Source organism: Mobula birostris, chromosome 18 (assembly GCF_030028105.1).
Source record: "Mobula birostris isolate sMobBir1 chromosome 18, sMobBir1.hap1, whole genome shotgun sequence".
NCBI classification, from domain to species: domain Eukaryota; kingdom Metazoa; phylum Chordata; class Chondrichthyes; order Myliobatiformes; family Myliobatidae; genus Mobula; species Mobula birostris.
Window position 1 is genome coordinate 3,831,487 of NC_092387.1, and position 24,921 is coordinate 3,856,407.

General features: G+C 44.9%; 1 protein-coding gene across 4 annotated transcripts in view; it reads right to left on the reverse strand.

Annotated features, from left to right (window-relative positions):
* The window catches only part of bbs4 (Bardet-Biedl syndrome 4), a 112,531-nt gene that overhangs the window by 43,363 nt on the left and 44,247 nt on the right, over positions 1–24,921 (reverse strand). For all 4 annotated transcript variants that reach the window (XM_072282106.1, XM_072282107.1, XM_072282110.1 and 1 more), the window contains 4 exons: positions 24,810–24,863; positions 8,386–8,513; positions 4,994–5,048; positions 3,755–3,823 (listed from right to left, as the gene is read on the reverse strand). In XM_072282106.1, coding sequence (XP_072138207.1) covers positions 3,755–3,823; positions 4,994–5,048; positions 8,386–8,513; positions 24,810–24,863 — 306 coding nt within the window. The remainder of the gene's footprint in view (positions 1–3,754; positions 3,824–4,993; positions 5,049–8,385; positions 8,514–24,809; positions 24,864–24,921) is intronic.

A 24,921-nucleotide genomic window follows, 5' to 3' on the forward strand; every position in this document is an offset into this window, starting at 1 on the left:
CACATCCTCAAAAAATTCAATCAGGCTCGTAAGGTACAACCTGCCCTTGACAAAGCCATGCTGACTATTCCTAATCATATTATACCTCTCCAAATGTTCATAAATCCTGCCTCTCAGGATCTTCTCCATCAACTTACCAACCACTGAAGTAAGACTCACTGGTCTATAATTTCCTGGGCTATTTCTACTCCCTTTCTTGAATAAAGGAACAACATCCGCAACCCTCCAATCCTCCGGATCCTCTCCTGTCCCTATTGATGATTCAAAGATCATCACCAGAGGCTCAGCAATCTCCTCCCTCGCCTCCCACAGTAGCCTGGGGTACATCTCATCCGGTCCCGGTGAGTTATCCAAATTGATGCTTTCCAAAACCTCCAACACATCCTCTTTCTTAATATCTATATGCTCAAGCTTTTCAGTTTGCTGCAAGTCAGCACTACACCAAGTCACCAAGATCCTTTTCCATAGTGAATACTGAAGTAAACTATTCATTAAGTACCCCTGTTATTTCCTCCAGTTCCATACACACTTTCCCACTGTCACACTTGATTGGTCCTATTCTTTCACGTCTTATCCTCTTGCTCTTCACATACTTGTAGAATGCCTTGGGGTTTTCCTTAATCCTGCCCACCAAGGCCTTCTTATGGCCCCTTCTGGCTCTCCTAATTTCCTTCTTAAGCTCCTTCCTGTTAGCCTTATAATCTTCTAGGTCCCTAACATTGCCTAACTCTCTGAACCTTTTGTAAGCTTTTCTTTTCTTCTTGACTAGATTTATTACAGCCTTTGTACACCACGGTTCCTGTACCCTTCCATAACTTCCCTGTCTCATTGGAACGTACCTATGCAGAACTCCACACAAATATCCCTTGAACATTTGCCACATTTCTTCCGTACTTTTCCCTGAGAACATCTGTTCCCAATTTAAGCTTCTAATTTCCTGCCTGATAGCCTCATAATTCCCCTTACTCCAATTAAACGCTTTTCTAACTTGTCTGTTCCTATCTCTCTCCAATGCTATTGTAAAGGAGATAGAATTATGATCACTATCTCCAAAATGCTCTCCTACTGTGAGATCTGACACCTGACCAGGTTCATTTCCCAATACCAAACCAAGTAGTCTTTCCTCTTGTAGGCTTATCTACAAACCCCATTTCCAGAAAAGTTGGGATATTTTCCAAAATGCAATAAAAACAAAAATCTGTGATATGTTAATTCACGTGAACCTTTATTTAACTGACAAAAGTACAAAGAAAACATTTTCAATAGTTTTACTGACCAACTTAATTGTATTTTGTAAATATACACAAATTTAGAATTTGATGGCTGCAACACACTCAACAAAAGTTGGGACAGAGTTAAAATAAGATTGAAAAGTGCACAGAATATTCAAGTATCAGTTCAAAAGGAACATTTCTCAATGCAAGATTGCAGAGAATTTAGGTCTTTCAACATCTACTGTACATAATATTGTGAAAAGATTCAGAGAATTCAGAGACATCTCAGTGCGTAAAGGGCAAGGTTGGAAACCGCTGTTGAATGCGCGTGATCTTCCAGCCCTCAGGTGGCACTGCCTAAGAAACCATCATGCTACTGTGACAATTATAGCCACCTGGGCTCGGGAGTACTTCAGAAAACCATTGTCACTCAACACAGTCCGTCACTGCATCCAGAAATGCAACTTGAAACTGTATTACGCAAGGAGGAAGCCATACATCAACTCTATGCAGAAACGCCGGCGAGTTTTCTGGGCCCGAGCTCATCTCAGATGGACCGAAAGACTGTGGAACCCTGTGCTGTGGTCAGATGAGTCCACATTTCAGCTAGTTTTCAGAAAAAACGGGCGTCGAGTTCTCCGTGCCAAAGATGAAAACGACCATCCAGATTGTTATCAGTGAAAGGTGCAAAAGCCAGCACCTGTGATGATATGGGGGTGCATCAGTGCCCACGGCATGGGTGAGTTGCATGTATGTGAAGGTACCATTGACTTTGAGGCGTATATTAGGATTTTAGAGAGACATATGTTGCCATCAAGGCGACGTCTCTTCCCAGGACGTCCATACTTATTTCAGCAGGACAATGCCAGACCACATTCTGCACGGGCTACAACAGCGTGGCTTTGTAGACACAGAGTGCGTGTGCTTGACTGGCCTGCTGCCAGTCCAGATCTATCTCCTATTGAAAATGTATGGTGCATCATGAAGAGGAGAATCAGACAATGGAGACCATGGACTGTTGAGCAGCTGAAGTCTTATATCAAGCAAGAATGGACAAAATTTCCAATTGCAAATCTACTACAATTAGTATCCTCAGTTCCAAAACGAGTAAAAAGTGTTATTAAAAAGAAAGGTGATGTAACACAATGGTAAAAATGCCTCTGTCCCAACTTTTGTTGAGTGTGTTGCAGCCATCAAATTCTAAATTTGTGTATGTTTACAAAATACAATTAAGTTGGTCAGTAAAACTATTGAAAATCTTTTCTTTGTACTTTTGTCAGTTAAATAAAGGTTCACGTGAATTAACATATCACAGATTTTTGTTTTTATTGCATTTTGGAAAATATCCCAACTTTTTGGAAATGGGGTTTGTACATATTGTGTCAAAAAACCTTCCTGAACACACCTAACAAACTCCACCCCATTTAAACCCCTTGCTCTCAGGAGATGCCAATCGATATTTGGGAAGTTAAAATCTCCCATCACGACAACTCTTATTATTACACCTTTCCAGGATCTGTTTCCCTATCTGCTCCTTGATATCCCTGTTACCATTGGTTAGTAAGTTTGCTGATGACACAAAGGTTGGGGGTGTTGTGGATAGTGTGGAGGGCTGTTAGAGGTTACAACAGGACATTGATAGGATACAAAACTGGGCTGAGAAGTGGCAGATGGAGTTCAACCCAGATAAGTGTGAGGTGGTTCATTTTGGTAGGTCAAATATGATGGCAGAATATAACATTAATGGTCAGACTCTTAGCAGAGGGATCTTGGGGTCCGAGTCCATCGGACACTCAAAGCTGCTACACAGGTTGACTCTGTGTTTGAGAAGGCATACGGCTTATTGGCCTTCCTCAATCATGGGATTGAGTTTAGGTAATGTTGCAGCTATATAGGACCCCGGTCAGACCCCACTTGGAGTACTGTGCTCAAATCTGGTCGCCTCACTACAGGAAGGATGTGGAAACCATAGAAAGGGTGCGGAGGAGATTTACAAGGATGTTGCCTGGATTGGGGAGCATGCCTTATGAAAACAGGTTGAGTGAACTTGGCCTTTTCTTCTTGGAGTGATGGAGGATGAGAGGTGACCTGATAGAGTTGTACAAGATGATGAGAGGCATTGATCATGTGGATAGTCAGAGGCTTTTTCCCAGGGCTCAAACGGCTAGCACAAGAGGGCACAGTTTTAAGGTGCCTGGAAGTAGGTACAGAGGAGTTGTCCGGGTAAGTTTTTTATGCAAAGTGGTGAGTGCATGGAATGGGCTGCTGGTGGTGGCGGCGGTGGTGGAGGCGGAAACGATAGGGTCTTTTAAGAGACTCCTGGATGGCTAAATGGAGTTTAGAAAAATAGAGGGCTATGGGTAAAGCCTAGGTAGTTCGAAGGTAGGGACATGTTCAGCACAGCTTTGTGGGCCGAAGGTCCTGTATTGTGCTGTATGTTTTCTATGTTTCTTGGTGTGGTTTGTCCAATGCCATATGGAACACTATGCCAATGCATAGTGAATCTTATGAAGTTTCTATCCAAATAAATTAATCTGTACCTTATAATTGTTGGGGTTGTAGGTGAGAGCATTTCCTAGATGCTCAAAAGCTTTCTGGTACACGCCAAGCTGAAAACCAAGAACATACATGATTGTTGGTTGTTACCTTGAAACTTAATCATAACATTGTACATAAACAGACAATGTGGCATTGTTCCCAGAACCTATCTTGTATTAAGTCTACAAAATTTCATTCAATCCTGCTCTTCTTCAGAACAAAGCCAGCATAATTTCAGACAGAAATTGAGCAAAAGCAGTTAAATCAACCTTCTCAAACTGACTGAATAAAGGCCACACAGGTAAATGTGCTAGGGGCTAAGCACATCTTTAAATCTGAAGACTCACACATGTAAACACACTGGAAAATGCACGTGCAAATCGACTATAGTTGACAAGATCTAATAAACTGCAAGCTACACCTGTAAAAAATTCAGTGTTGGGCATGTGTAGATATATTCTCCAGATTGTCAGATGATGAAGAAAATTACATCTTAATTAACAGAATCTTCCAGTACAACACACACAAATGCTGGAGGAACTCAGTAGGTCAGGCAGCATCTATTGCAATGAATAAACAGTCAACATTTTGGACCAAGACCCTTCATCAGGACAGGAAAGGGAGGGGGAAGATAGGGATAGGGGAAGGAGAACAAGCTAGAAGGTGTTAGGTGAAGCCAGGTGGATGGGGGAGAGGGGATGAAGTAAGAAAACTGGGTAAGTGATAGTGGAAAAGGCAAAGAACTGGAGAAGGAATCTGACAAGAGAGGAAAATGGACCACATAGGAGGGAAAGAGAAGGAGATGCACTCAGTGGAGGTAATAGGCAGGTGAGGAGAAAAGGTTAGATACCAGAGTGGGAAAATGAAGAAGAGGGAAGGAGAGGGGAAAATGACTGGAAGTTGGAGAAATCGATGTTCATATGATCAGTTTAGAGGATACCTAGACAGAATATGAGGTGTTACATCTCCAGCCTTAGAGTGGCCTTGTCATAGCAGAAGAGGAGGCCTTGACCAACATGTTGGAATGGGAATGGGGATAGGAATAGGAATTGAAATGGTTGGCCACTGGAAAGTTCAGCTTTTGATGGATGGAGCTGAGGTGCTTGAAAAAATGACTCAATCTTCCCCATAGTTCTGAATTTTATTTAGAAATTTCACATAAATATTCTCATGCAAGCACAAGGCCTTTGAGAAAATGTTTAAAGCCATGTGTCCACAAAGTGTTTCCACTGTAACATTACCTGCAGGTACAGTAACCCCAGAGTTGTCAGAAGATCAGCATTTTCAGGAGAAAACCTATTGGAAGGAATGGCAAGGTTAAAAGAAATTTTTAAAAAACGAGTGACTACAGATGCTAGAATAAAAAAAAGTTGTGATGAAATTCAGCAGATGTGACGGCATATGTGGAAGGAGAAACAGAATTAATCATTAGGGCGTGAAGGAGGGTTACTAATCTGAAATGGTAAATCTTTCTGGCTTTAGTAAAGATTCCTGATTGCACCCCGGCTGTTCTTGCCCACCACCAGTCTCTCTGGTTAGCAGCCTTTGGACACCACCCACTATATCCCAACTTCTCTGATCTCCCTCCAAACTCTCCTCACTTCACTCAGTGCGCCAAGAGGTGCCTCACTTTTCTCTCTGTCACTTTCTGCTGCACCCATTGCTCTTACTGCACTCTGCTCAACATTGTTTCCTTAAGATGTCAAAATAAACGTAAGTCATTGTACAATGCACATAGAACAGTACAACACTGGACACAGCATTTGGCCAAATAATGTTGTGCTGATCTTGACACCAATTTATACTAAATGTCCTCCTCCTGTGTATCATCCATATTCCTCCATTCCCTTCATAGTCACGTGTCCATCTAAAATCTCTCTAACTTCACCAAACTGTCTGCTTCCACCACTACCCCTGGTAACTCATTCCAAGCAACAATCACGTAAAAGCTTGCCCCTCACATCATATCTAAATTTTCCTTCCTCTGGTGTTTGACATTTCTACCTTGGGGAATTGATTCTGTCTGTCAGCCCTATCTATGTGTCTCGTAAGTTTAAAATCACTATTAGGTCTCCCTTCAGCCTCTGCTCCTCTCGGGTGAACAACCAAAGTTGTATACTTGCTCCTTTCATTTAACCTCCCAAAGTGCAACACCTCACTCTTCCCCAGCAGAGACTAGTGTACTATGATGTGTGTTCTCCTGTTGCACAGAGATGAACTGTTGTGTATACTTATTGCATTTGTTAGGAAAGATTAACAATCCTTAAGACAGCGGAGCTGAATGAGTCTCTTTGAAAAGGTGCTCCACTGCTTATTCAGTAGGTCATGGAGAGGATGTGCCAGATTGTCCATAATGGATAACAGTTTGTTTAGTGACCTCCTCTCCATCACTAACTCAAAAGAGTCCAGGCTATAGCCAAGGACGGATCCAGCCTTTCTGATGAGTTTATTTTGTCTTTTTGCATCACCAACTCCGATGCTGCTTCCCCTACATAAAGCTGCAAAGAAGACCGCACTCGCTACAACAGTCTGGTAAAAGATCTCCAACATCTCAGCTTCCTTAGAAAATAGATTCTGCTCATCTCCTTTGTGTAAACAGCCCTGGTGTTGGTTTTCCAGTCGTCTGTTGTCGAGGTGAACATCCAAGTATTTGTACTCCTCCACCATTGCAACTACTTCTCCCAGAATGTATACATGACTCGTCACAGTTCTCTTCCTCCTGAAATCTATCACCATCTCCCTGATTTTGGGCACATTCAGGAGCACTACTCCACAAACTTGTCCACCAGTTTTCTGTACTCCAACACCTACTTACACCCAACCACTGCAGTGTCATCAGAGAACTTCTGCAAGTGACAAGACTCAGATTTGTACTGAGAGTCTGAGGTGTACAGTGTGAACAGAAACGGAGACAGGACAGTCCCTTGTGGGGCTAAAGTGCCACTCAGCACCATCTCAGACTGAGAACTACCCACCCATACAAACTGGGGTCCGTCTGTCAGGTAGTCAGTAATCCAGGAGATAGTGGATTTATCTACACCCATCCTTTGCAACTTCTTACTCAGAAGAAGTGGCTGGATTGTACTGAAGGCACCAGAGAAATCAAAAAATGTGATTCTCACAATGCCACCATCGTCATCCAGGTGGGAGTGAGCTCTCTGCAAAAGGTAGATGATGGCATCATCCACTCCCACATGAGGCTGGTAGGCAAACTGTAGAGGGTCCAATGAAGATCTCACCTGCAGTCCATCAGGTAAGAACCAGCCTCTCCAGCACCTCCATCACATGAGATGTAAGGGCAATTGGTCTGTAGTCATTATGTTCAGATGAAGTTGCAGGAACCAAGCAGGAAGTCTTCAATGGCACCGGTATCTTTTCCTGACTCAGACCAAGATTGTAAAGGTGCTACAAAATACCAGACAGCTGACTCGCACAGGCCTTCAGTACAATGAATCTGTCCAGTCCAGCAGACTTGCCTTGATGTAGTCTCTCCAGCTGTCTCTTAACCTGACCTGCAGTCAGTCAGGCAGGGGAGGGTGGTCACCCTCGGAGGCAGGAGACTCCAAAGTTTGGGGGCTTAGAACACAAGCACTCATCAGAGGGGAGGGAGAAAGCTTCAGAGGCAGGGAGGGTGTGTGGTTTGGGCAAATAGGGGAGGGGACAGCAGGAGATCTCATGCTGAACCTGTTGAAAAACAAGTTCAATTCATTGGCCCTATCCAGTCAGCCCTCAATCTTCCTTTCCTTAACTTTAAAACCAGTGACCTGCTTCATGCCTGACCACATGTCCCTTATGCTCTTCTGCTGGAGCTTGTACTCCAGCTTCCTCTTGTCAGATTCTTTGCACTCCCTCAGCTCACTCTGTTCTCGCCTCAGTACTTGTCTATCTCCAGACCTGAAGGGTTTCTTCCTCATATTCAAAAGTTCTTTCAGGTCACTGTGAACCAGGGCTTATTGGGGAAGCAGCATACAGTCCTGGCTAGCAAGATGGTGTTCTCACAGAATCTGATATAGTGTGTTACAATGTCATTTTGTTAATGTCCTCCCTGTGTGGCTCACATAACACATCCCAGTCTGTCCTCTCAAAGCATTCATGTAGTGTCTCATTAACATCCTGAGCCCACCTCTTTACAATCCTTATTGACACAGGCTGCCGCCGGACAAGAGGCATGTACCTAATCGTATCCCAATGGCTAAGAGCTCAATGTCCACAGTAACATGTCCAGGATTACACCACCTCTCATTCACAAACACTGCAATCCCTACTCCCTTCTTATCGCTTCATGTAACGTCTCTGTCCACTGGAAGCAGGGTATGGTAGCACAATTGTACTTGATACCTTCCTGCAAGAACTATCTTAGAACATATTAAGTTGATGACAATTAATCACAAACAAGAGAAAATCTGCAGATGCTGGAAATCCGAGCAACACACACAAAATGCTAGGAGAACTCAGCAAGTCAGGCAGCATCCATAGAAAAAAGTACAATCGACGTTTCAGGCCAAAACCCTTTGGCAGGACTATACTTTTTTTCTATAGATGCTGCCTGGCCTGCTGAGTTTGTGTGTGTTGCTTGGTGACAATTAATGACAGTTCTGAAAATAATTATAACTCTCTCTAGTTCTAAACTTACTCTACAGCTTTCTTATAAATTTCCACAGCGCCTTCAGTATTTCCCTCCAGTAGGCAAAGTTTCCCGAGCACCACGAAGGTCAGATCATGCTTGCTGCTTTGCAGAGCACAGTTCAAATAAAATTGAGCCTGTGAAAGTAAGAAACATGAGATAAGGAATGGCAGAAGTAAAATGATTAGCCCTGACAGACTGCTCTGCCTTCAACAAGATCATAGCTAATCCAACCTTGAACTCAGCACCACTTTCCTGCTGTATCCACACCTCTCGAACCTTCCATAGTTCCAGTGTCTTTCAATGTCTCAATTTATAGATTGCCCTGCAGTACAGTTCCTGTTAAGGAGCTTATATTCTCTGAAAGAAGAAACCCCTCATCTCCATCTGAAATAATGACCCCTTAATTCTAGATACCCCCAAAGGTAAAACATACTCTCACTGATTCTCACAGATATCTGGACTATACCTCTTCCCACCCTGTCATTTGTAAAAATACCACCCCTTCTCTCAGTTCCTCTGTCTCTGCAGCATCTGCTCTCAGGATGAGGCTTTTCATTCAGAACTAATGAGACGTCTTCCTACTTCAAAGAAAGGGGCTTTCCTTCCTCCATCATCAATGCAGCCCTCACCTGCAACTCTTCCCATTTGCGCATGCCTGCCCTCAGTCCATCAGGGTTAGGGTTCCTCTTGTCCTCACCTACCACCCTACCAGCCTCTGTGTCCAGCATATAATTCTCCATAACTTCCACCATCTCCAAGGCGATCCCACCACCAAGCACATTTTTTCCTCAACCCCACTTTCCACAGGGATCACTCCCCACACAACTCCCTTGTCCATTTGTCCCTTCCCGCTGATCTCCTTCCTGACACTTACCCTTGCAAGCGGAACAAGTGCTATACCTGTCCCTAAACTTCCTCCCTCATTACCATTCAGGGCCCCAAACAGTCCTTCCAGGTGAGGCAACACTTCACCTGTGAGTCTGTTGGGGTCATATACGTATCCGGTGCTCCAGGTATGGCCTCCTGTATATCGATGAGACCCCATGTAAATTGGGAGACCGCTTCACCAAGCACCTACGCTCCATCCGACAGAGAAAGCGAGATCTCCTGGGTAGCAACCCATTTCAATTCCACTTTCCATTCCCATTCTGACATGTCAGTCCATGGCCTCCTCTACTATTACAATAAGGCTGCACTCAGGTTGGAAGAGCAACATCTTATTTCTTAAATCGATGACATGAACATCGATTTCTTGAACTTCAGGTACTTGCTCCTCCTCACTTCACCATTCCCCATTTCCATTTTCCTCTCTCACCTTATCTCCTTACCTGCCCATCACCTTCCTCTGGTGATCCACCACCCCTCCCTTTCTTCCGTGGCCTTCTGTCCTCTCCTATCAGATTCCTCCTTCTCCAGCCCTTTCTCTCTTACACCTATTGACTTCCCAGCTCTTTACTATGCCTCTTCCCCTCCCAGTTTCACCTATCACTTACTACCTTGTACCTTTTCCTCCCCTCCCACCCCCACCTTCTTAGTCTGACTTCTCATCTCTCTCCAGTCCTGATGAAGGGTTTCAGCCCAAGATATTGACTGTTTACTATTTTCTATAGAGGCTGCCTGACCTGCTGAGTTCCTTCAGCACTTTGTGTGTGTTGCTTGTATTTCCAGCATCTGTTTGTGATTCCCCTCAATCTTCGCTGCTCCAGAGAAAACCACCCAACTTTACCCAACCTCTTGTTATTCCACATGCCCTGTAATCCAGGCAGCATCCAGTGAGTGTAATTATTGTTAATCATTTTTCCATCTAGTACTAAACTAGGAGCTATGGGGCACTCCATATTGGAACAGAAAGGCTAGCTGTACTATTCACACCACTGACTTGGCCATAATCCAGTAGCTGAGGCTTCAGCAATGTAAACGCAGCAGCTCTACGGCTGGACACATTGGTCTTGATGCAAGCACTGCCCAGGTGCTTCTTCTTGCTACAGGTGGCTTAGCAGTCTGTGCTCATTCCCCCTCAATTAATTTTTTAAAATTAACCAAAATATTTTAGTGTTTTCAAAAATCAAATACTTTTACACAGTGTCTTCCAAGTGTATTTCCAAGAACACTCTGTGGTTAAGAAGGCATACGGTACATTGGCCTTCATCAACCGTGGGATTGAGTTTCGAAGACGAGAGGTGATGTTACAGCTATATAGGACCCTGGTCAGACCCCACTTGGAGTACTGTGCTCAGCTCTAGTCACCTCACTACAGGAAGGATGTGGAAACCATAGAAAGGGTGCAGAGGAGAATTACAAGGATGTTGCCTGGATTGGGGAGCTTATTGGGGAGGTTAAGTGAACTCGGCCTTTTCTCCTTGGAGCGACGGAGGATGAGAGGTGACCTGATAGAGATGTATAAGATGATGAGAGGCATCGACCGTGTGGATAGTCAGAGGCTTTTTCCCAGGGCTGAAATGGCTAGCATGAGAGGGCACAGTTTTAAGGCGCTTGGAAGTAGGTACAGAGGAGATGTCAGTGGTAAGTTTTTTTACGCAGCGAGTGGTGAGTGCATGGAATGGGCTGCTGGCAATGGTGGTGGAGGTGGATACGATAGGGTATTTTAAGAGACTCCTGGATGGGTACATGGAGCTCAGAAAAATAGAGGACTATGGGTAACCCTAGGTAATTTCTAAGGTAAGGACATGTTCGGCACAGCTTCGTGGGCTGAAGGGCCTGTATTGTGCTGTAGGTTTTCTACGTTTCTAACACCAGCAAACAAAACTGGATGCTAGGGTATATATATAACAATATATTCAAGATTGTTTAATGTCATTTCCAGTACACAAGTGTAGAGGAGAACAAAATTACTGTTACCCTAGATCTGATGCAGCACAAAAAACACAATAAGATAAAGAACACAATAATAAAACAATAAAAATAAATACATAAACTAGCTTATATACCTAGATTGATTGTATGTCTATAAAGTAACGCTAGGCACAGGAGTGTCAATACACAAGGTGACTCTGACAGGAAATGGAAAAGTAGTGGTGGTTGGGGTGTGGAGGGGTGGATAAGCGAGTGGAAATGTTGATCAGCCTTAACGAATGGGATACTAACTGTTTTTGAGACTGTGGATGTTATATAGACTCCTCCTTGATGGGAGTGGGACAGGCAGTCCGTGAGTAGGGTGGGTTCACAATGTCACTGGCTCTTTTCCGGCACCTTTCTGTATATATGTCTTTGATTGTGGGTAGGCTGGTGCCAGTGATATATTGGGCAGTTTTGATTACCCGTTGTAGAGGCTTCCCGTCCTCCGCAGTACAGTTTCCATATCATACAGTAATACAGCATGTTAGGATGCTCTCTATACTGAACATCTGCAGAATGACGTGAGTAAGATGCGCATAGCCAACCTCTCTTCAGCATCCTCAGAAACTGAATTGAATTAACTTTATTTCTTACATCCGTCACATGAGGAGTAAAAATCTTTGTTACGTCTCCGTCTAAATGCGCAATGTGCAATCATAGTAATTTATAATAAATAGAACAGTCAATGTAATATAGAGAACACTCAAATCAGTGTGAGTTCATCAGTCGGATGGCCTGGTGGAAGAAGCTGTCCCGGAGCCTGTTGGTCCTGGCTATTATGCTTATGGTACCGCTTCCCGGATGGTAGCAGCTGGAACAGATTGTGGTTGGGCTGACTCAAGTCCCCAATGAACCTACAGGCCCTCTTTACACACCTGTCCTTGTAAATGTCCTGAATCATGGGAAGTTCACAACTACAGATGTGTTGGGCTGTCCACACCACTCTCTGCAGAGTTCTGCGATCAAGGGAGGTACAGTTCCCATACCAGGCAGTGGCTGGCTTGTGGCGCAATGGCATCAGCACCAGACTCCGAAGCGAAGGCTCCCGAGTTCAAATCCAAGTCGGGCTACCCCCCGAGCAAGCTTTCCATCCGTGCCGGGTTGAACATTGAGCTAGCCACCCAGCCTCATAAAAAAAAAAGGGTCGAATCAGGAACATTCATATCGTGACCCAGTTAATCCGAAAGGAGACCAATTCTGACACCACGTGCCAGACAAGAATGGCTGACTGTCTGGTGCGACATGCTAAAAAATACACAGACAGTGATGCAGCCAGTCAGAGTGCTCTCAATTGTGCTCCTGTAGCAAGTTCTTCTGATTTGGGGCCCATACCAAATTTCCTCAACCGTCTGAGGTGAAAGAGGCATCACTGTACCTTTTTCACCACACAGCTGGTGTGTACAGACCATATGAGGTCCTCGGTGATGTAGATGCCGAGGAACTTAAAGCTGTTTACCCTTGTCACGTACCCCATGACGGGTTTAAGAACCAGCAGAAATGGAAAACACCTTGGAGTCCAGTATTGCTATTAACTAATGGTATTTGTTAGTAACTATGCAATACAGTAATATAAATGCAGATAAATCAAACAGGTTAGCAATGATTATATAAAATTAAGTATGGAAATATATGAAAACCAAGCTTCTTCAAGTCTAGGGGTAAATAGTCTTACGATGATGAGTAAGGTTCAGTTCAGTTCGTGGTATTGAATTGAGTAGTGATGGAGAGAGAGAGAGAGGGAGAGATTTGAGTCTTCGAGTGAGCTGACGCCGTCGATCTTCCCGTTATCCTCCGAAATCCTTTAGAAGTCACCGACTGTGACCACAACAAAGGGGACTGTTCTTCTGTGGTGGAACTATCAACCCAGCCGAGGGTTGGGCACACAAATAACTCCCCACCGGTCACGCCCTTTTCACACTGCGAGAGCCACTGATCAATCCGCCTGATTGATCCTCCAAAACCCACCTTTTCTGTGGGCACAACAAAGCTCATTCAGTGTCCAAAACCATGTGTCTCCGTTTATCATCTGACCTTCTATTTATCTCACCGTGCTGAATACTAGCTGTCCATCAAAACAGCTCCTCTCTCTCTCTCTGTAAGAATACAGAAGCTGAAACCAGTGTCCTTGTAAAAATGTAAACATGCTGCAGAAAACCCATAACACCATCCAAAGCTGTCTTCATCTCTTTCTTTCTTTCTCTCACTTTTTAGCAAGGTGTTTGTGTTGGGCACCTCTCTCTCTCTCTCTCTCTCTTTTCAAAAGCACAGTTCACAGGGGTAATTCAGGACCCCGCCACACCCCCTTCCTTCAAAAAAAAATTTTGACAAGGCAAAATTTTTGTTTAACTGGAAATTTCAGAGTTTGAAACAATACATGTATAATCATGAGATGACAGAGCAAAAACGTGTACAATTTCTAACTTAACACCTGGATAAGCAATCAGCTATAATATTGTCAGTACCTTTCACATCTTTGATTTTTAAGTCATATTCTTGCAATATCAGACACCAATTTAATAACCGTCTATTCTTATCCTTCATCTTAGTTAGAAACACCAACGGATTGTGATCCGTGTAAACCACAAGTGGTCTCTGGGCAGGACAAACATAGACTTCAAAATGTTGTAAAGCCAGAATAAGTGCTAGCAATTCCTTTTCAACAGTGGAATAATTTTTCTGGTGCACATTAAATTTCTTTGAGAAATAGGCTACTGGGTGTTCAATGTCATCCACTCCCTTCTGTAATGGTACTGCCCCAGCAGCTTCGTCACTAGCATCTGTTGCTATAGAAAATGGCTTGGAAAAATCAGGTGCCTTGAGCACAGGATGATAACACAGGATGGTTTTCAGGCGTTCAAATGCCTCCTCCTGGCAAAAATCACTCCATATAAATCTTTCACTCTTCCCTAGAAGTTTTGCTAGGGGGAGGGCAATGTCAGCAAAGTTCTTACAAAACTTAAAACCTTCCCAAAGCTTTCTTGCTGGTTGGAACGGGAACCTCAGCAGTAGCTTGAACCTTGGCCTGTACAGGAGCCAGTTGGCCCTGGCCTATTACATAGCCCACATATCTAACTGTGGCATGGCCAAACTCACTTTTAGCGAGATGCACAGTAAGATTGGCCTTGGAAAGTCTGTCAAACCGTTTTTCTACTGCTGCGATATGCTCTTCCCACGTGTCGTTCCAGACCACTAAATCATCAATATATGCCCGTGTTTTCTAAACCTCTAATCACAGAGTTGATCATTCTTTGAAATGTCCCTGGAGCATTTTTCATCCCGAAGGGTAAAACATTGTACTCATACGGTCCAGATGGTGTCACAAATGCTGATATCTCTTTCGCCCTCTCTGTCAAAGGAACACACCAATATCCTTTTAACAAGTCAATCTTCGTAAGGTATTTAGCCTTTCGCACTCTATCAATACAGTCATCCACTCTCGGGATAGGATAAGGATCTGTCTTGGTTATTGCATTGATTTTCCTGTAGTTAGTACAGAATCTCATGCTACCGTCCGGCTTAGGGACAAGGACACAGGGCGACACCCTGTCTGAAGTAGAGGGCCTAATGATACTGGCTGTCAGCATGTAGCCAATTTCTTTTTTAACCATTTTGCTTTTCTCCAAGTTCATTCTGTAAGGATGCTGTTTAATGGGCTGGGCTGAATTTATAATGACATTATGCACTGCACTGGTACACCATCTTGGAATGTCAGGAAATAAATCTTTATGCTTGCTAATTAGTTCTTGCAATTGCTCTCTCTGTGCAGGCTCTAGATGACAGACTTTATCAGTAAGGTCTTTCAAAATAGTGGAATTCTCAAGTCTTGTTGATACAATATTCAGTTTGGTAAAATCATTTTGCCCCTCATTATCAAATTCCTCAACCCCATTTGTTTTCATAACAGTACTTATTGATACTGTCTCAGGATCATAATAGGGCTTCAGCATATTTACGTGTACCAGTTGGGTCGCCTTCCTTCTGTTGGGAGTTTCGATAACGTAATTCAAAGAATCAATTTTCTTAATTATGTGGTATGGTCCATGGAATTGTGCTTGGAGGGGGTTGGTCACAAGAGGGAACAGCACCAGCACTTTATTTCCAACCTCAAACACCTGCCCCCTCACTCTCTTATCAAACCAATGTTTCATTTTAACGCGGGAGTTTTGGAGATTCTTCTTGGCAAGGTCAAAGGTCTTTCGTGAAATTTTAAAACATAATCTAACACACTGACACACACTTTTGGGTTAGACCATTGCTCCCTGAGCAAGGTCAGAGGTCCTTTGGGCCTATGGCCGAAAATGAGCTCAAATGGGCTGAACCCCTGGGACTCTTGAATGGTGTCTCTCACGGCAAAAAGTAATAAGTGTATCCCTTCATCCCAGTCCCTGTCATTCTCATATCAGTAGGTTTTAATCATGGTCTTTTAAAGTGGAATGAAACCGCTCCAAGGCCCCTTGATACTCCGGGTGGTAGGCAGATGACACAATTTGTTTAGCCCCCAGCTCAGAAACATTTGTTGGAGTATTCTTGAAGTAAAGTTACTACCCTGGTCAGATTGATTTTCTTTAGGTAAACCTACCAGTGTGAAAAACCTGCTGAGTGCCTTTACCACAGTCTTGGCCTGGATGTTTCTGAGAGGCACGGCTTCAGGGAACCTAGGTGCAGCACACATAATTGTTAACAAGTACTGATGACCAGCTGCAGTCTTTGGCAACAGGCCTACATATTCCACTATGACCCTAGAAAAAGGTTCACCAAAAGCAGGTATTGGCTGAAGTGGTGCCTTTGGGATGGCCTGCTTAGGTTTTCCCACCACCTGGCACATATGACACCCTCTGCAGTAACTGACAATATCTTACCTCACGTCCCTCATAATCCTGTGCACTATCTTCTTTACTCCAAAATGTCCCTCTAAGCATCTTGTGGACCAGGTTTAAAATGTCAGCCCTGTATTCTGTTCCTCCACAAATTCCTTCCTCGATAAGGACAAGTCTTTCCCTTCCTCCTTGCTCTCCTCAGCCTTACCACCCTCTAAGTCCTATTGGTATAGGGACGGTAGGAAAGTCTCGGATAAATCAACATGAGCCTCAGCAGACTTTCTCGACATGCTTCAGGTCACTGCGCATACTGGATACACATCAGCATCTATGGGCAGGTCCTCATCAGCAGCAGGCTTACTTGTGAGCTGAACTGCTGGGTACACATCTCCACCTGTAAGGTCATTACCAAGTAAGACATCAACATTATCTATCGGTAGTTCAGATCGTACCCCTATTGTGACTGGTCTGGATACCAAGTCGCATTCCAAAATTATCCTATGCAAAGGCACGGCCTCAGCTCCCTTTCCAATGCCTTTGATGATATTTACTTCACCAATCTCCATCTCAGCACCAAATTCCAAAACACTCTTTAATAAATAAGATGCCGCCGGTAACTGGCGACTCTGCGTGTGCTCTCCCGAGCAAGCTGCCCTCCACACTATCCTATACCCGAGAAACCCTTCTAAACCTTCAATCTGCTACATTTAGCAAGATCAACAACACCGTGGCGAAGCTACTGACCCAGCTGGAGATCACCGCGCCAGAACTGCTTCTTAAACTCCGGACGACACCTGGACCCCACCAGCAAGGCCTGGTCTGAGGCCCACCACGTTCCCGGAGACTCGCGGTCTGCTTAGAGACATGGCCCATTCCAAGAGCATCTCCGGAGCAGACGACCACACAGAAGTGACGTCGGAGACCTTAAGGTGCCCCAGACGCTTCCCCGGAGCGACCACCGTAAAGCCCTGTTGGTGGACATCCACAGCTGCCAGAAGTGAGGCCTCCGCTGCCGACCTCAGAAATCGAGCCCGAGGCTCGGCTGGAGCGGAGGCCTCCACAACCATGACTCAGTTTGCGGACTTGTTTCAGCCAGGAGCCCAGCCCTCCGGGATTAAGTGTCGGCTTTGGGGCCCGACCCAATCGACAGCCCGGGCCCCCGGCAGCTGGAAGTGGCAGCGGAGCTTCCCCTGTCACTCGGCCTCACCCGGAGCACCCGACGACGCGACCCGCCGATCGATCCCAGCGAGACATGTCCACCAACCTCAAAGAGCTGACAACACACTGCATCGATGAAAACCTGGAAGGATGCACTATTTATCGAGGAAGCGTGGGAAAAGAGCTGGGCTGCTGGTCAGATTGAAGCTGAGGGGCTTCAGGGTCCCGATGCCCACCATCCTACTAGCTAATGTGCAAGCCATAGAGAACAAGGTGGATGATCTTAAAGGGAGACTAACCTACTGCAGGGAGATGCAGAACTGCTGTGTATTCTGTTTCACCGAGACCTGGCTCTCCCCTGCCACCCCCGACTGTGCCATCCGACCGGAGGTATTTTCGATCCATCGGATGGACCGCACGGCGTCTTCAGGCAAGACGAGGGGAGGTGGTGTCTGCCTACTGATCAACACTGCGTGGTGCTTGGACACAGTGGCACTGACAAGCTCCTGCAGCCTGGACCTGGAACACTTGTCGGTGAAGTGTCGTCCCTACTATCTGCCACGGGAATTCACCTCGGTCATACTGACCGCGGTCTACATTCCCCCTAGGTGGACGTGGAGTGTGCTTTGAACATACTGTATGCCAACATCAGTGAACTTGAGACCAGGTATCCGGAGGCTTCGCTCATTACAGCTGGGGACTTCAATCAGGCCAACCTCAGAAAGGCGCTGCCAAAGTAATACCAACATGTCTCCTGCCCACTAGAGGCCCAAATATACTTGACCACTGCTAAACAGCAGTCAAGGATGCCTGTCGTTCCATCCCATGACCTCATTTCGGAAAGTCGGACCATCAGGCCAAACAGAAACTGAGGCGGGAGGTCACGGCGTCAAAAGTAGTGCCACGTTGGACAGAGGAAACGGATGAGGTCCTCCATGACTGCTTTGAATCGGTGGACTGGTTAGTATTCAAGGACCTGGCAGCTAACCTCGATGAGTATGCCTCAGCTGTCACGGACTTTATTTGGAAATGCACAGAGGACTGTGTGTCTCACAAGACGATCCGGGTATTCCCTAACCGGAAACCTTGGATGAATTATGAGGTCAAGTCCCTTTTAAAGGCTAGAGCTGTGGCTTTTAGGTCCGGGGATACCAGTCGCTACATGGAATCCAGGTGTGAACTCCGGAAAGCCATTAAGGGCATCAAGAGGCAATATCGAGCCAAGTTGGAAGCCCAGGCTAACCAGAGGGATGCCAGTAGACTGTGGCAGGGTCTAAATGAGATCACTGGGCGCAAAGAAAAGGCTGGGAATATCAATAACTGTGGTGCTTCTCTTCCTGACGAACTTAACGTATTCTACACAAGATTCGAACAGAAGAGGAGCGTCCCACTCCCTCCGGATGAACCAGACCTTGTGGCATCGAGATTCATCGTCACCGAGGAGGACGTTAGAAGGGCCTTCCTGAAGATAAATCCAAGGAAGGTAACTGGCCCAGATGGCACCTCGGAACGGGTTCTCCGTTCCTGTGCAAGCCAGCTAGCTGGAGTGTTTGCTGACATCTTCAACTGCTCCTTGCTTCAGTCCAAGATCCCCTCATGTTTTAAGAAGGCAACAGTAATCCCAGTGCCGAAGAAGAGCAAGGTGGCATGCCTGAATGACTATTGACCTGTGGCTCTGACATCAATTGCTATGAAGTGCTTCGAGAGATTGGTTATGGCACACATCAACCACAGCCTACCGGTCAACCTCGACACTTTGCAATTCACCTACCGGAGCAAAAGGTCAACGGCAGATGCCATCTCTCTGGCCCGACATTCCTCCTTAGAACACCTGGAGAATAAAGACGCATATGTAAGGCTCCTTTTCATTGACTACAGCTCTGCCTTTAATACCATCATTCCAAATAAACTGATTCCTAAGCTCCGGAATTTGGGCCTTAGCACTCAGATCTGCAGCTGGATCTTCAAACTTCCTCACAGACAGGACCCAGGCTATAAAAATAGGGGACAAGCTCTCCTCTACAATCACTCTGAGCACCGGTGCCCCACAAGGCAGCCCCCTGCTGTACTCACTGTACACCTATGATTGTGTAGCCAAGTTTCCATCAAATTCAATATATTTAAGTTTGCTGATGACACAACAATTGTAGGCCGTATCTCGGGTAATTATGAGTTTGAGTACAGAGAGGAAATTAAGAACCTGGTGGCATGGTGCAAAGACAATAACCTATCCCTCAACGTCAGCAAGACGAAGGAATTGGTTGTTGACTTCAGAAGGAGTAGTGGACCGCACAACCCAATTTACATCGGTGGTGCGCAAGTGGAACAGGGCAAAAGCTTTAAGTTCCTCGGGGTCAATATCACAAATGACCTGACTTGGTCCAACCAAACAGAGTTCACTGCCAAGAAGGCCCACCAGCACCTTTACTTCCTGAGCAAACTAAAGACATTTGGCTTGTCCCCTAAAACCCTCACTAATTTTTACAGATGCACCGTAGAAAGCATTCATCTAGGGTGCATCACAACCTGGTATGGAAGTTGTCCTGTCCAAGACCGAAAGAAGCTGCAGAAGATTGTGAACACGGCGCAGCACATCACACAAACCAGTCTTCTGTCCTTGGACTCACTTTACACTGCTACCTGTCGGAGCAGTGCTGCCAGGATAATCAAGGACACGACCCACCTAGCCAACACACTTTTCGTCCCTCTTCCCTCCGGGAGAAGGCTCAGGGGCTTGAAGATTCATACGGCCAGATTTGGGAACAGCTTCTTTCCAACTGTAATAAGGCTGCTGAATGAATCCTGACCCAGATCTGGGCCGTATCCTCCAAATATCTGGACCTGCATCTCGGTTTTTTTGCACTACCTTACTTTCCATTTTTCTATTTTTTATTTATGATTTATAATTTAAATTTTTAATATTTACTATTGATTTGTAATCCAGCGAGCGGTATGCGCAGAATCAAATATTGCTATGATGATTGTATGTTCTAGTCTTAATTGTTTGGCGACAATAAAGTAAAGTAATATCAGTGACTGAAAAGCTTCAGTATCTCTCTAGATTCTCACTGGAACTGGGGTTGACCCCTCCTTCACAGACACAAACCCACCTGAAATAAATCTTGAGTTCCTCTTGAACTTGGTCAGACCCCTCCTTCTTTAGCAGTGTTTTAACCATCTGAACGCAGGCATTTGGGGTTTTCTCTTTCTCTTTTCCTTTTTCCCTTTTCATAGCAAAACAATTGGATGCCACATGACCAGGCTTCCCACAAAAATACACTTGAAACTGGGAAATTTTCCCCCCGACTGCTTTCCATCCTCCTTACTTTTGTCACTAGTCCCCGGCTTACTTTCTGGTTTAGCTGGTGGGTTATCTCTATTACCCTTTTGGTAATTCCTATCCGGAAAAAACCTAACCTTATGAGTTAAGGCACAGTCATCTGCTAACCTAGCAGACTCTGACAGTGTCGCTGCCACTTTTACATCTAAGTGCATCCTTATTTCAGCCGAGACGCAGTTTTTAAAGTCTTCAATCAACATCAACTCTTTCAAGTTGTCAAAATCCTCATCCGCCTCTTTTGAAGCACACCACTGATCAAAGTACACTCCTTCCTCATGGGCAAACTACGTTTGGTTCCAAGGCTTCCTCAAACCTCGAAACTTTTGTCTCAATGCCTCCGGAACTAGCTCATAAACCTTAAGCACAGTATCTTTCACTGCATCATAATCATTTGCGTCTTCAAGAGACAGGGCCGCATATGCTTGCTGAGCCTTCCCCTTGATCACACTCTGTAGTAGCACCGCCCACTGATCACTCGGCCAATTCCGATTACGGGCCACTTTCTCGAAATGTTGGAAATACCTGTCAGTTTCTGCTTCATCAAATGGAGGGACTAACTTAATTTCTCGACTGACACTAGACTCCTCACCGCGGTTTACCACTCGATCGTCACATTGCCATTTCTCCCTCTCGAACGCTCTCTGTTTGTCTGCCTCTTCTCTCTGTTTCTTTGCTTCCTCAATCTCTAATTTAAATCCTTCTAACTTCATTTGTTCCAGTTGTACCTGGACCTCCTCTTTCCCTATAGGAAACCTCTTTAACTTCCCCCCATCAAATTCCTGTATAGAGACATAATATTCAGCTATTTTCCTTTGAATTTCTACCTTCGTCATACCCTTCTTTACCTCAATTCTCAAATCTTTAGCAACATCCCTCACATCATCCTTTTTAGCTTTCTTCAAAGTCACCGGGTCTGGCGATTTCAGAAATTCCCTAACATCCATTTCTGCTGTTTTTCCACACACCCAAACCAAAAGGGATTTTCCCCAATCAAATCAAACAGGCCCCCCAACTAATTTGTTCATATTCCGGACGCAGGCTCCAATTTTGTCACATACCCCGTGATGGGTTAAAGAACCAGCAGAGATGGAAAACACCTTGGAGTCCAGTATTGCCATTAACTAATGGCATTTATTAGTAACTACGCAATACAGTAATATAAATGCAGATAAATCAAACAGGTTAGCAATAATTACATATAAGTAAGTGTGGAAATATATGAAAACCAAGCTTCTTCAAGTCTAGGGGTAAATAGATAGTCTTACGATGATGAGTAAGGTTCAGTTCAGTTCATGGTATTGAGTTGAGTAGTGATGGAGAGAGAGAGAGGGAGAGATTTGAATCTTCAAGTGAGCTGACGCCGTCGATCTTCCTGTTATCCTCCGAAATCCTTTAGAAGTCACCGACTGTGACCACAACAAAGGGGACTGTTCTTCTGTGGTGGAACTATCAACCCAGCCGAGGGTTGGGCACACAGATAACTCCCCACCGGTCACGCCCTTTTCACACTGCGAGAGCCACTGATCAATCCGCCTGATCGATCCTCCAAAACCCACCCTTTCTGTGGGCACAACAAAGCTCATTCAGTGTCCAAAACCATGTGTCTCCATTTATCATCTGACCTTCTATTTATCTCACCGTGCTGAATACTAGCTGTCCATCAAAACAGCTCCTCCCTCTCTCTCTGTAAGAATACAGAAGCTGAAACCAGTGTCCTTGTAAAAATGTAAACATGCTGCAGAAAACTCATAACACCATCCAAAGCTGTCTTCGTCTCTCTCTTTCTTTCTTTCTTTCTCTCTCTTCTTAACAAGGTGTTTGTGTTGGGCACCTCTCTCTCTCTTTTCAAAAGCACAGGTTTTTTTTTAGATTATGAGGACACTCAGTCCTCGTTTATTGTCATTTAGAAAGGCATGCATTAAAAAATGATACAACGTTCCTCCAGAATGATATCACAAGAAAACACAGGACAAACCAAGACTAAAACTGACAAAACCACATAATTATAACATATAGTTACAACAGTGCAAAGCAATACCATAATTTGATAAAGAGCAGACCATGGGCACTGTAAAAAAAAAAGTCTCAAAGTCCCAATAGACTCATCATCTCACGCAGGCAGCAGAAGGGAGGAACTCTCCCTGCCATGAACCTCCAAGCACCGCCAACTTGCCGATGCAGCACCTTTGGAAGCACCCGACCGCAGCAGGCTCTGAATCCGTCTGAAAACTTCAAGCCTCCGACCAGCCCCTCCGACACAGCCTCTCCGAGCACCATCCTCTGCCGAGCGCTTCAACCCCGCCCTGGCCGCCGAGTAACAAGCAAAGCTCAGGACTCGGGGCCTTCTCCTCCGGAGATTCTGGACCACACAGTAGCAGCAGCAGCGAAGCAGGCATTTCAGAAGTTTCACCAGATGTTCCTCTGTGCTCTCACGTCCATCTCCATCAAATCAGGATTGTGCACGGCACCCTACTTGACAAATAACAGACATCACCACCGGAGTAGCCGCTGTGAGCTGCATCGTGCCGCCATCTTCTCCTCCCGTTCATAGGGGTAATTCAGGACCCCGTCACAACCCTCTCAACCCCAGATCCATTGATCTCAATATGGGTTCACCCGTCTCCATTCCTCCTGTAGTCCACAACCAGCTCCTTTGTTTTTGTGACATTGAGGGAGAGGCTGTTTTCTTGACCACCACTGTGTCAGAGAGATGACTTCTTTCCTGTAGGCCACTTCATTATTGTTTGAGATAAGACCAATCAATGTAGTGTCATCCACAAATGTAGTTAGCAGATTAGAGCTGTGGGTGGCGATACAGTCATGGTTATACAGGGAGTAAAGGAGGGGACTCAGTACGCAACCCTCAGGGGCTCCTGTATCGACAGTCAGAGGGAGCCACTCTTACAACCTGCTGGCGATCTGACAGGAAGTCCAGGATCCAGATGCACAAGGCAGGGTAAAGGGCGAGGTCTCTGAGCTTCTTGTCAAGTCTGGATGGAATTATGGTGTTGAATGCTGAACTGTAGCCCGAGAACAGCATTCTCATACAAGCATCCTAACCACATAGTAATATTAATAATAAAAACAGGAAAAGCTGTAAATACTTAAACAGTGAGGCCGCAACTGTGGAAAGAGAAATAGACCTAACTTTTCAGATCGAAGACCTGTCATCAGAACTGGGAAGGAGAAAAAAGAAGCTCATTTAGCTTCAGGGAAAAGGGATAAGTGCAAAGAGTCTTGAGAGTCCTAGTGCAGGATTCACAAAAGGTTAACTTGCAGGTTGAGTTGGTAGTAAAGCAGGTAAATGAAATGTAAGCATTCATTTCAAGAGCACAAGAATATAAAAGCAAGGATATAAAACTGAGGTTTTATAAGGCATTGGTCGGACCACATTTAGAGTATTATGTGCACTTGTTTTTACCTTCGTAGGTAAGGAGCAGGCTGGTGGCGTAGTGGCATCAGCGCTGGACTTCGGAGCGAGAGGTCCCGAGTTTGAATCCGGTTGGCTCCCTTGCATGCTCTCCATCCAGGCCTGGGTTGAGTGTCGAGCTAACAAGTCGATCTCATTAAAAAAAACTGGAGAGGGTTGGGCTCCGCCAGGTTTCAGATGCCCAAGACACACTGTACGATGAGCATACTAAAGAAGCTCGTAATGACAACGCCCCGACTCCACAACAAGAGTTAAAGGTGCGCGCACAAACACACACACACACCCCCCCCCCCCACCTAAGAAGGGATATGCTGGCATCGGAGAGGGTCCAGAGGAGGTTTACGTGAATGATCCAGGGAATGAAAGGGTTAATGTATGAGACGCATTTGATGGTTCTGGGCCTGTGCTCACTGGAGTTTAGAAGAATGAAAGCTACTGAATATTGAAAGGTCTAGATAGAATGGACATGGAGAGGATTGGAGGAGCCTTTTTGTAGAGCAGGGATAAGGAGGAATTTCTTTAGCCAGAGGGTGATGAATCTATGGAATGTATTGCTCTCTAATCCATTTCTAATAGTCTTCAAAATGTAGCAGGAAGTTTGAAAATGTCAAACTACTTTGCTGATTATGTCAATTATTTTTATATATCTCTCACTGTAATTCATAATATATTTTATGTACTGCTGCTGCAAAACAACAAATTTCACGACATATGTCAATGATAATAAACTTGATTCTGATTTCATTCTTTGCTCTGTCAGCCTTAGTCCTGATTATCATAAAATGTAATTCTGCAGATGATTTTTTGTGAGTTGTGTAGAGTCAGTTACCTTCTCAAAATTCTTCAGGTGCATGAAACAGACTCCCAGATTGTGGCTGATTTCCTAAATGGATGCAAGTAGAACAAAGGTAAAATTACACAGGACATCTACAAAATGGAGG